The 12818-nt window shown below is 46.5% G+C and overlaps 1 protein-coding gene across 1 annotated transcript in view; it reads left to right on the forward strand.

The window, feature by feature from the left end:
* The first annotated feature begins 2253 nt into the window (after positions 1-2253).
* LOC119432386 (vitellogenin-2-like) overlaps positions 2254-12818 on the forward strand; it is a 30946-nt gene continuing 20381 nt past the window's right edge. Inside the window, exons 1-10 of the mRNA XM_037699552.2 lie at positions 2254-2396; positions 4300-4335; positions 5027-5190; positions 6544-6684; positions 7259-7426; positions 7818-8081; positions 9020-9159; positions 9788-10174; positions 10858-11026; positions 12057-12344. Of these exons, the coding sequence (XP_037555480.2) occupies positions 2354-2396; positions 4300-4335; positions 5027-5190; positions 6544-6684; positions 7259-7426; positions 7818-8081; positions 9020-9159; positions 9788-10174; positions 10858-11026; positions 12057-12344 (1800 nt within the window). The 5' untranslated portion in view covers positions 2254-2353. The remainder of the gene's footprint in view (positions 2397-4299; positions 4336-5026; positions 5191-6543; positions 6685-7258; positions 7427-7817; positions 8082-9019; positions 9160-9787; positions 10175-10857; positions 11027-12056; positions 12345-12818) is intronic.

Below are 12818 nucleotides of genomic sequence, written 5' to 3' on the forward strand. Positions count from 1 at the left end.
TAGGAGATAATCAACAGCAAGAGGAAAGGAGGTGCTCAGAAGCGGATCGGAGACGTTATAGGGCGACGCTCGATAAAAAAAGTGGTACTGAAATTCTGAGAATTGTCTACTAATGTGTAATCATTCTTTGGCTCCCGAAAAAGCGATGGGTAGACATGCATAAGCCAACAACATAAGTAGCAAAACCGAACTAACAGCCGAGCTAAGGAATGCTTACGCATTATTAGAGAGTTCTCAGACTTTCTGTAGTATATTGGGGATGTTTGGGTATAGATTCTTGTTGGTGGGTGTTTAAGAGGGAAGGAGACTGTTGGCAATCGCGTTGGCCGTGAGTGCTTCCTTTCGTTTTTTTTTCTCTTTTACTTTACCTTTTCAAACAAAGAACACATCGGCGCAAAGCATGCGCAAGTGAAAGAGCGTGAGTGGCGCGTGCTGGAGAAGTGTGCTTATAAAGACTTGCACATCGTAGGAACAGGGAGCGCGCGCAGTATACATCAGTTCAGTGACTCAAATCCGTTTCGCATGAACTCGGCTACACAACTGACCGCCTTAAAGCTTACGTCTTCAAACTTTGATACAAATTGCGTACGGCCTTTGTTCACACGTCTTCACTCAAGCTTACCTAGATTGAACGGAGCCCGCTCGTAAACAGACGTACCCAGATTGATTGTGTTCACCGAGATTCAGCTTGACATCTAGTATCGCGAGCCATGAAGTCGCATGTGGGATACGGACTCACTCATGAGCAGATTCACTTACGGACTGACCCGTGAGTGTGAGCCTGAGTGAACCTAGCTGAGTAAAATTTTGACGAGTCTGAGTCCTAGTAAGTCCTAAGCAAAAAAAAAAAAAAAAGAAAAATTGGAGGACGCTTAAGCTTCGCCTTTAAGAGTGGAACGCGATAGCATTCAAAGAACCCCGGCTGCTTGTCAGGCTTTTTTCTCGTATATTCAAATTACAATCCGACGCTTTCACGTCTGCACGTTGTGGTTAAGGCGTACTTTACGATTTTTCTGACGGATTTTACTTTGAGAAATTCAAATTTTGTTCACTAACGCATTGCGCCACGCGAAGGGCCTGCCCGGTCGGTGTGGTTCGGGATGATGTGGTTTGGCATGATTATTTCCGCCAACGACGCGGCGCCTACGCCGTAGCCGGATTTTCTGCGACACGGGGCCTTAACGCTCACGCGTTAAAATATGTTTTGCCTTATACTTTTTAGCGCACGAAAAGGGACGAGACACATATGTACGACGCGGACATGTTTTGCCACCGAGTTTGGGTGAATTTCGTTTATTTAGCTAGGATCTATGGCCATGACACACTTGGCTTGGTAGTTAACGACATATATTTGGAAAAGCTAGCCTGTTTCCATAGAAAGAAGAATATTTGCACTCCCCCACCTTGGTTTCTGCTAACAAATATGCCAAAGTTTTTCAGCGATACTTGACTTGTCAACGTCACAACTTCTTCTTTTTCAACGTTACATTGACTTCTAGTGTCAAAAAGAATGTTCCAGTAGAATGTAGGCTCACTGAAGTGTTTACTTTCGCCAGTTAGAGAAAGCTTCGTGCCACGATCTAGACAGTAGCAAGGCCTAAGCGATGCCTTAAACCCGGACAACTCAATACTGTACTTCGGCGGAGTCGGCAAATTGGAACACGCATAACCTTCCTGTTGCACAAAGGGCCCTGCGTGTGGGCCACGTCAACACGCAGGTTTAGCGACTCGAAATCGAACCCTTGATGGCATCTTCGATGATGGCAGTTGAACGCCAAAGACAATACGGTTCATGGGCGGCCGACATGACTCGAACAAAAATGCAGTTGAGACCAACGCCTTCTTCAAGACTTGTGGACATGAGCGAGGACCGTGGTCGGGTTGCTTGTTTTCAGGTAGGCTGCCCTGAGCTTCGTCCGCAACCGAACGCTTAGTGCACGCCGGCCGCAAACCTGCTTATCGTTCCGGCTCGCAGCAGTAAGGCAACTTCTCAAGCGGTCGCTCGCGTTGGCGATGATTATCCACTGGCCAAGACTGCTGGCCTGTGCTGCTGCCGCTGCTTCGAGCGCTCTCTCCTTTTTTCGCACCGCGACCTGCCCCCGAGGTCGGTGCGATCTGTCTTTTTTTTTTTTTGTTCACTCGCCCCTCTTCCCCTCTCCTCCCACACCTAGAGTTTCTGCAAGGGCCAGCGACGCGCGATGCTTAGCCAGCGCTGGCTGGGCACTCCCGGGGCGAACCCAATATAAGGGCCAGGGACCCGCTGCTACGACAGGACAGTCGGGCTCCGTTCTTCGGCAGGCCCCACACACACGCACCGACCACAGGAAGTCTGTGCGCCACCGGACTCGCCACCATGAGGGTCCTCGCTGCCCTCGCTTTGCTCGTCGCAGCTGTCGGTGAGTGCTGGCCGGGATCAGGACTCCGAGGCGCGGGCACGTCGCCCAGGACTTACCGACGGAACCGGGATTGCATATTGCCTCAGCCGAGTGTGGATGGTAGCTTAGTCGCAGGGCCGAGAGCGATGCTCGAAGCGCCCACGGGGGTACCAAGCCTGCACGGATCTCCTCGCGAGTATGGGAGCGTAGAGGCAGCGCCGAAGGAGAAGGCAAAATCGGTTAGCCGAGAAAAAGACGTAGGTTAGGCGCATCAAGAACCTTGAGACTATCTGAGAAGCGACTGAGTTTGGCGGAATGAGAAGGTCGTGAGTAGGCCCAGAGTATAGCAAAGTCAGTTACAGATCTGCAATTGGTACCGAATACTGCGAGTACAATTACCGTGCAGAAACGCGATGCCTTTGTTGACGCCTGAGTATGGTGCGCGTGTAAATAATTGTTGAGCGATAATTTGAGAAAGCGAAAACCTACTGGCTCACAATACCACTGCGCAGAAATGGAGCAGTATCGCTGTCTGAACTAAGCGTATGAACTCGAAGTTACGGCGGGGAAGTTAACCAGGTTATTTAGGCTGCTTATTGGTTGCCAGACCGGGTTAGTAAATAAACACATATCTCTTAACTTGGCGATAAACATCGTGTCTAGGCACCGAACATTCAATTAGGCTTCTCAGGTTTCCAAAGCAGTGACTGAACGACCACTTTATCGTGCCGATAAAATGATAACGGAGTGTTCCTAGCCAAAACTATTTCCACAAAGAGAATCCAAAATGTTCACAAGGAGTGAAGTGCTCTAGCGGCACGACAGCAGCAAAGAACCTGTCACCTATTTAAGACGATGCGGCGAAAAACGCTAAGTCAGCTGCGATAGTCGTCAGCGGATACAAGATGAAGAGGTTAGAAAGCCAGCACCGAGTACTAGCCACGTGAACAACTTCATATTGTGCTGTCAAAAATGCAGCGTGTTTAAGTGTTTGGTTTGCATCAGATCGGGCCCCCAGTCAGCTTGTCACATTCGACACGCACATTTTTCAGGGCAATAATGAAGTAAGCCGCCCTATAACCTGCATGTTCCATAAAGTTGGCTCCATGGTCGGTGATTACTACGTAGCACCGATAGATAAAAAGGTGGCTGATGAGTCAGGAAACCGCGGCGGGGTAGGTGATGACATTAGGAGGTGTAGGTAGACAAGTTTTGTAACCTGCAGAAATAGATATCCAGTGGTCTGTTAGATTATCAAATTGGGTGCCAAGAGAAGGAAAATGCAGGGGAGGGTTGCAGACATCGAATGACGCGATTAGGCGATTTGCATTCTCGGGATAGAGCCCACTGATAAGAGTCCGGGGTAACTGTAGGTCATTGAGAAGGAGAGGCCTTCGTCCTTGTATACTTAAACAAAATGATGGCGATGCTGGAAGAGAAGAATTCACGGGATGTATGTTTTGAGGCTTTTGTCTCTCAAGACAACATGGCTCGGCTCATTGACGGAGGTTATTTAAATAATTGTGTATGTTTACTGTCTACTTGAAAATACATCAGATGCGTTCAGGTACGCTAGAGAATTGTGCGATTAAATTTTAGTGCTTTGTTTTCTATTTCCGGAGTTCCTCAGTTACTCACGGTAAAGGTGAAGGGCCGGATACAAGCGAAAAAAAAATTACCCAGAAGCAGAGGGTGTGAAATTGATGCGGATTAGGTCTCTAGTTGGCATGACAAGTATATATATATAGTTATTCTGCAATGAGAAATTATTTGAATGACTGAAGAAAAAAATATAGACGAAGAGGTGTGACGTTTCTTAACTGTAAAATTGCGATTGACCTGGCGTATTTTAAAGATTTGGCCATTTGATACTAGCAGATATTTCAACATTGATTCTAATGCTGTACGTTGTCTCTTGTTGCAGCTGCCTTGGAGGTCCCCTACTCCGTGCCGAAGCTCGGTGAGTACTTTTTCTCGTTGTCTATGATCGCAAGCGATGAAGTTAAAGCAACTAAATTCTGCAATTCACCAAACGATAAATGTGCATACTAACTTCCATGAAAAGCAAAAGAGGCTAGGAGGAAGTATTTAAATTTTTGCTAAGAAAGATGAGTCGCAACTCGATCGACATTCGATCGACAACTCGATCAACTGAGGTAAAAGTGAAATAAGGCAGCGAATAAAATTATGTTCGCCCGTAGAAGCAAGCGGCCAATAAAGAAGTAATTATCAGGTGCAAGTGGAGTATGGGCCACTGTTAAAGGAAACACATTACCAGTTATAAAGCGACTAGGACAGGAGCAGGCGAAAATAATTCGAAATAAACGGCCGATACACCCAATAGGACACGCATTTGGGCATACATAATAGGTCTGTGGGCCTTTGTACTATACCTCGGGGATAATCGTGGGCAGAATACTCAGTGCGTGCTTTTTTTAAACAGTGGACCATGCTGTAAACTAACCGAAGCACCGGGGTCTGCACATGCTTACTCGTACCGCAGGCAACACAGCGTATAATTTCCAAATGTTTTCGTTTAGAACCGTTTATTTTAGTACAGTACGGAAAGTGACATGACTGTAGTAAGATCTAAACGCACTTGCAGAAGAAGAGTGCTTGCTTAGACAGTACCCACGGTCATCTCATTGCAGTGTTCGAGCCCAGGCAGGAGTACCTGTACAAGTACCGTACGACCGTCGCCCTGAGTGTCCCTCAGAAGGCGTCGCACGCTACTGGCGAGGAAGTCTATGGATACTTGAAGATCAGCGTCACCGCCGCCGACCCCGTCGCCAAGACGGCCAGGCTGTTCGTGCAGGTGAGGCGGCTCGCGTGAACTCTCTCACACGTGCGAACAAGGCGCGCTGATAAGTTAAAAAATACCTTTCGATCATAGTCATCCAAAAGATCGTGCAGTTACTCGACGACACATTAAAGCTACAAAGATGGACGTTTTCAGCGCCTATACTGTATACGGTGAAGTTTTCAGTATTAATCTCCAGCAATTGCACTGCACATTGTGATCAGTACTGGAGAATACTGAATATAATATAGACACAATGTCAGGCGCAAAATTTTAAGAAAACTTCCTTGGGCACCTAAATAAGTGCTTTGAGAGCGCACGTTTCGCAGAAGCTGAAACGTAATCCGAGAGATATTCTTGTTTAAATTACGGCTATGGCCCCGAGTGCGTAGGTTAATTTTTATGAGCCATGTCAGCTCAAGGTACAAATCCGCAATTCTTCCCCTAATAATATTGTTTCTGAAGCAAAATCCAGGTTAACTTTCTTTTCGTAAAACGTAGCTGTACAGATCAGGTGTCCATAAGCGGCGCTGTCTTCAGATGAAAGAAACGCAAATCGCCTATCTTTATATTTCTTGCAGCTTCGAAAGTGTAGACTCGTAGGGCCCTGTTGGTTATCGTGCATGCTGAATGTAATTTGCCTTACTAAAACAACATTTATAGGATGCATTTTACTACGAGAACGCAATGCGTTCATAAAGGTAAAAGAAGGCTACAAATGGGAGCTATTTGGGAAGAAGTAGCTAGGAAAAATCTACTATGATTTGCCTAAAAAGGTCAAGTTGGAAAAAAAGCTGAGGAGGATGAGAAAACGTTGAGTGACGGTACCTAAAAAAACCTCTTCGGAGAAAAACAGCGCACCACGTCATCGCGGACGACAGAACTGAAGAAATAGCGGCAGAAAGAAAGCGAAGGCTGCAGAAAAAAAAAAAAAAACTCGCCACTTATTTAAGCAAATACTCTAACAACTAATAAACAAACGCAACGAAAGCAAATTTTGTCAGAACCTTGTCACTGACTCTTATCTATTGCTTAATGCGCAGTAACGATTTTGTAACCAGGAATCAAACACGTTTTTCCATTCTCATTTCATTTTCGGCTTTGAGACTCCATCTTCCAAGGTCTGCAATTTGAGCCGACGAAGCAGCCAAGACGAGAGAACCCGATAGCTGTTGCACTTAGATTGAGTTAGACTATATTTGAGGATTACTTTGATAAACGAGACACACATTGAATATTCAAGACTTTGGAGTGTGACCTGGTGCAAGCTCCGAATATTTTAGACAGCCCGACGTTGCCCCAAGTATTGCGTCTTCGAATGGTGCACTAGTTGAACTACACCTCTGACTGCATCTTGCTTGCGTGCAGCTCCTCAACGTCACCACTTCGGTGTTCGACAAGGAAGTGCACGACCACACTGAGGCAGTGCCGGGCCTGTACCACACGCCCCTGGAGCAGTACCTGCATCTCTTTGAGAAGCCGGTCGTCTTCACGGTCGAGCAGCTCAAGGTAAGCGAAGCCTATAGTTGCCGTTTTCTCGCTGATTGTGCCGCAAATAATGGGATATAAGCTGCGGTAATTAATAAAAAGTGTCCAGGCTTTAAAACAAACGCAAAAAGAAGTATGAGAGTGCGGTTGTATGACGAGCGCATACGCAGTCACTGTTTTGTAGAAACATTAGACTATTATACATAAGTTGGACTTTACCACTGTATAACACCTCCCAAGGAACGTAGGTTAAACTTTGAGCCTGTAAATAAAACTCGCAATCGGCAAGCAAGCGCAATGCGCTCCTGTAGAAAGCTTCACCTTGGTAAAGCTTACAGAGAAAACGTTACAAATATGTGTTAAATATGCTTGACGTGCGTCTCCCGAAGGGTTGCACTTGTATCCTGCTCGAAGTCTAATGAATAACGTTAGATTAACAAGGTACGATTCAAGGAGACGTTGTGGACACAATAGGCTGCTTTCGTAAGTTGTATAGTGCCAACTGCATAGGCGGACAAGGCTGCCAGCGGTTGCAGAGAAACATTTTCCAAATGAAGAGAAATATACAATGTAACAATTTGAACCATTGCCGTAGGTAACCGCCATTGAGGCTCCCGAGGATCTGCCCGAGCCTGTGGTGAACCTGTACCGTGGCCTCGCCTCTGTGCTGACCTTCAGCGAGCCGCTCACCCACGCTGTTCCCTTCAGCAAGGTGACGCCCGTCAGCCCTGACGACGAGGTGGTCGTGTACAAGGTCTTCGAGGTGAGTCACGTGTAATGTCACATCTGTTGTAACATTACATGATACAATGGAAGGGGCTTCTGGATAGAAAAGTCAGATAGGCTGACGTCAGATTAAGTTGACGAAAGCGTTTATTTATGCAGGTTACTGCAATACAATGTTCCTGGCCATGTCGTAAAAGCAGAAGTGATAGGCCCGTCTAATATTTGTTGGGAACGATTCGATATGCTGGCTAATTTAGGGCATCCGTAAAGCAGTCCATCGCGAATGAGGGTCACTGCTGAGTTTCTTTTATGAATTGCTCTTCATAAACAACGCCGAAAAAAGGGGAAGATCAATGTACGTCCGAATGAAAAAAAAACCGCAAACTACTCGACAGTTGCCTCAGTGTCGTTCGTTTATTCATTCACAGCACGACCTTGTGGGTAACTGCGAGACGACCTACCACGTCCTGTCCGACGTGCACGACTTCAGTGTGCTGAACCTCACCAAGAGCAAGAACTACCACAAGTGCTTGGGCCACACGTCTGTGTTCCACCACGCCGACTACGAGTACCAGGGATGCCCGCAGACGTGCCAGGTGCACAAGCCCGTGACTGTCTTCGAGGGCGTCGAGCCTGAATTCACTCAGTACAACGACCCCTATGGAGCCGGATGCGTCAAGGAGTTCTACGATGTGAGTTTCAATGGATGGATAGCAAGGGATCGCGACAGATCACGATACTGAGTGAAGCGTGATGGCAAAATGCTTGAACCAAAGCGCTCGGCTCGCTCCTAGCTGTTTCTTAGCATTGGCATTGTGAGGTAAATCTATGTTGGGCGCTAGAGCAGACCCCAATATTTACCTGATTAATCGCACTTGCGGAAAAAATCATGACTTTCCGTTAGTCAAGACTGAAAGTTTCGGCCAATAAATCTTGCATGTCATTCGTTACTGCTCGATGCGTCACTGTAGCGCCTAGCGTACAAAACAGGTAAACCTTCAATTATTCCACTCCTAACAGCTTTGTGATGATGGTGCAAATAAAAAAAACAGTTAGAAACATACATTAGTGACCTTGGCGTACTGCGCAATAGCTCACACAACCACGCTCTTTTTGAGTGAGTGCCCAGGAAACAACAGAGAGGTTTGCCGTATATCGAGCATTCGCCGAGCACAACGGCCACGATCTCAATCGGATTTACCGAAGCACTTGATCAAAGAATCGTGCACATAACGTCACGTCGCGAAACGACATTTGAGGCACAAAGGCCTCTGGAGGCACCGCTTCGTAAAAGATTTAGGAGTTCGTTGTTTACGGGGAATGAAGGGCTGTGTGAAGTTCGTGGAATTCTGTTTAGCCCACTTCACGTAATTTCTTTATATGGACGCTTACTTCTCATTTTTTCTAAATAAATAAACAAGTGAACATCGAGAATAAAACATCAGAGCACGTTCCACTTAATAATCAAATTATGTGAAAGTTGCGTTAGAAAACAAGATGTATCGTGCCAAGGCAAAAAATGCAAGAACAATGCGAAAATGCAGTGTTTGCAGCGCACCATAGGAGTTATGGCAGATTATAGCTCAGCCTGCGAGCTCACAACGCGTTCTCTCACTCTTGTGTACTGCAGAAGAACGACCTTGGTGATTCTTTCCTGACCGTCAAGTACAACGTCAGCGTTCTGGGAGAGTACGGTCTCCTGGAGACTGTCAAGGCCGTCGACAAGAAGGTTCTCGTCAGCGGAAAGCAGCAGCTCGTTGCCACCTCCGTGTGAGTGCAACAGCATTTAACTACGCCATTTTTTTACCCTATAAATCGCGCGTGTTAGTTAGTCACTCCTTCCTTGGTTTGTACAGTTTGAACAAGCAATTTTCTAAACGAACGATTCACTGGCCACAGTCATGTGAAGCAAATAAGGAAAAGCATTTGATGTTTGAAACAGCGTACCGGAGCTGACGAGAATTTACTCTCAAACTATACAAGGACACTGGCGCAATGTTTAAGTGAAACCGTGCAAACTACCTATCACATACTAGCACTTCGAGCAAAAAAAAAAAAAAAAAAAAAAAAAAAAAAACAAGGAATAAAGGGAATGCAGCTGTTAAACAGAGTACGCGCGATGACATGAAATTAAAGGGCCTCTTGCATCACGGGCAACATACAAGGACTTGAAACTTGGTTCGACAGATAGCAGAGCATGTTGGTAAGGACACTAATTCGGCCTTTTCAAACTATGAATATAAAGGCCCAACATTGATATTTATCGGAGTCTCCGCCACACGCGGTTTTTAATACAAAATGAGGCGCACTCACTCAACTGTATCGCCGTGCGTTTGACCTCGCCGATTAAGGCACGCTGAATGTGCGCGTTCTCTGCTCTCTTTTCCCACGCGAACAGCCTGGCCCTTGAGCTCTTGTACAAGAAGTCTGCCATCAGCGTCTTTGATGAGACCACGGTGCACGCTAGGACCTACAGCAACCTGACCTACGCCTACCCCGAGCAGCACTACGTGTCCCATGGACCCGCCCTCGAGCTGGAGCACCTCAGCCTGTGGGGACCGATCGACCGCAAGGAGGCCATGGTGGCTGTCCGCGCCCTCGTCTCCAGGCTGGCCGAGCTGGTCGCTCTCGACGACCTCGAGGTCAAGGACGACTACGCCGATCTGATCGTGCAGCTGCTGACCGTGGTCAACGCCCTGCCCCAGGAAGACCTTGAGCTCCTCCTGAAGACCGTTGTATCCATCGAGAAGGTTAACGAAGTCAGCGAGAAGGAATACATCGAAAGGTAAGTTGCAGGCCTGTTGTTAGGAGATGGAGGGGGGTCCACCGCTAGCGAGAGCTAACGCAGTGTTTAACTGTCTAGACACATCGACTTATATCCTGGAAGGCGGTTGCATCATAGTGACGGGAGGAACTAGCATCGCTCGCGTCATGTTGAGCATACTACGAGTGTTTCATTTCAAGCGTATTCCACATGGTAGTTTTGTTCTAAAGCGGCCACGTTCTGCTCGCAGAGTTTAAAGAACCATGTCTTCTATTTGATTCTTCTTTAATCAAAGCACGTTATTGTGTTAGAAAATGTAAAAATATTGCGTCTAGGAAAAAGTGCAAATATAACTTTGATAGAGACGTACCTAATAGCCATACCAATAAAACATTTTCTTTGGATGACTGGCGTGAACGAAGGCGAGGACTCGTTCATCCTTGAAATATCGGAGCGGAATTTGTATGTGCATGCAGACTGTAAACAAAATTCAAGATCCGTCGAAATTTGTCGTTTAACTTGAGGTTTACCAGTTAATACTATGCATCCCGAAAAAGCTAAAGTGTCCCTTAGTAGATCGCAAGCTAAGGAACAGTCATGAACCGAGAGCGCTACTCCATAGTACATAAGGGATCCAGATCCCCGATGTATAACCATAAGCTAGTCCAGTCAGACACCCTACTAACTCTTTCTTATGTCTTCAGGAAACTTCTTCTCGACGCCCTGAGCCTTGGTGGCACCGACGCTACGGCCAAGACTGTCCTCACGCTGCTCAAGGAAGAAAAGCTGACCCTCGTGGAGTCCGTGCACGTGCTGACCGCTCTGCAGACCTCCCTGGCCAAGCCCTCTACCGAAGTCCTTGACGAGCTTCTCGTGAGTGAACGTTGTTTACCAGATTGCTTTGTAGCGTTGTGAGTTGCAAGAAAATGGAAAGCCTACTTTTCAGGACAGTAGAAGACGATTTCGCATATTGATGAACATTATAGCAGACGCTATTCGTATAGAGTTGCTTATTCAACACAAGAAGCTTTCGTGCACGTTAAGTGTGAAAGCGAAAAGGTCCCAAGAGTTGAGTTGCATTTCCTTGGATGTTAATTTCGAAAGTAAAAGTTTTAAAAGCTGACCATATACTATCCGCACACTACCCTGTGAATTCTGCTCAAGTGCACATGTTCGAACAGAAGAAAAAAATTGGCCTTAGTTTTATTGATATCATACTTGCCTGAATAAGACTAGATGCTATCGCACTGTGGCCATGGGACGAAGTGAAAATTTGCTTCACAGCAAAGTATAGGCATAGACCGCATAATCTGAGAAATAGTTTTACGTTGGATGAGTTATTAGCCGGGAGCGGGTTATGATTGGTTTGGGTTTTGAGCGCAATGAAAAAGTTGTGGTGCTATCTCACTCCGAGTACACGGAAAAAATGTTAAGGAGATAACACACTGTTCGCAGATAAACGTTCATTATGCAAACACGAACATCTGTAATGCGAAAGATCGCGTCACCGCGCGTGACTTTTCTTTTGCATGTATTGAACGTGCTGTTTTTTTTTCCTGAGAGGTAATCAGCGACCTCCACTCCGAACCTGCACCCATCCCTGTGAGATGAAGAGAGCGAAATGCAAAAGGACATACAGAGATAAATTTTGGTGCACTCTAATAGCCCTCGAGTTCCTGATAAATTTGATGCTTTTTACTTGTGGCGGCCCCCATGAATAAGTGCTTCGCTGGAGCAAACGTACACACAAAAGAGATCATACCGTGACACGCTAGGAAGCACAGGGCGTACCCCGAGCTTAAGGTCTTTTGTCGAGCATATCTTATCTGGCATATTTTGTCTCCATCTGCGATCTTACATATCTTCGAACTCACACGCATCAACACGCACGGATTTTTCGCAGGACCTGTGTGTCAGCGACAAGTTCACCGAGGAACGCCTGCTGTTCTCGACCTCTTGCCTGGCCCTCGCCAAGGCCGTGAGGAAGCACTGCACTCACCACGACTACCCGGTGTCGACCTACACCAACCTCAAGCAGAAGGCCATGATGAGGAACATCATGAAGATCCGCTCCAAGCACCACAGTTCCTCGGAGGAGTTCGACGATGAGGTGACCCCCGAGTACAAGGAGCTGCCCCAGTACGACACCAGTGTGTCGTGCTCTCTGCAAGACTACGAGAAGTACGTCCAGGTAAGAATGTCGCTTCGTCTTTTGATTTACGGCCGAGTCCAGGCCATGTTCTGCAGGGCACTGACTCACAGAGCTTTTAATCTGTGGTGAATGCATGGCGTTGGCCAGTGCTTTGGCTAGGACACAGTTGACTGGCAGTTCTTCACTGGCTGCTGCTCTTTGCGGAGGAACGGCATTGTGAACCAGTGTGTAAGGGTGTCCGCAACTATCGTTTGAAAAGCGATTTCCCGTGAAAGGCGCTAAGATACCAACGCCTTCTTGTCTAATTTTTTCATGCACCTTTTGCTGCTTAAGAATTAAAACAAGCATCCACCTGCTTTTCCTCGCGATATTTCACCTCTCTGAATTTTGGTTTAAATGGTCATAATGCGTAAAATGTTAGACGTGTAAAACAAATATTAGGATGCAAGCTACTGTTGTTTTACTTTATTCATCTCACCTTGGAGATAAGCCTTAAGAAACTTCCCACGTTTA

This window comes from Dermacentor silvarum, chromosome 11 (assembly GCF_013339745.2).
Source record: "Dermacentor silvarum isolate Dsil-2018 chromosome 11, BIME_Dsil_1.4, whole genome shotgun sequence".
NCBI lineage: Eukaryota > Metazoa > Arthropoda > Arachnida > Ixodida > Ixodidae > Dermacentor > Dermacentor silvarum.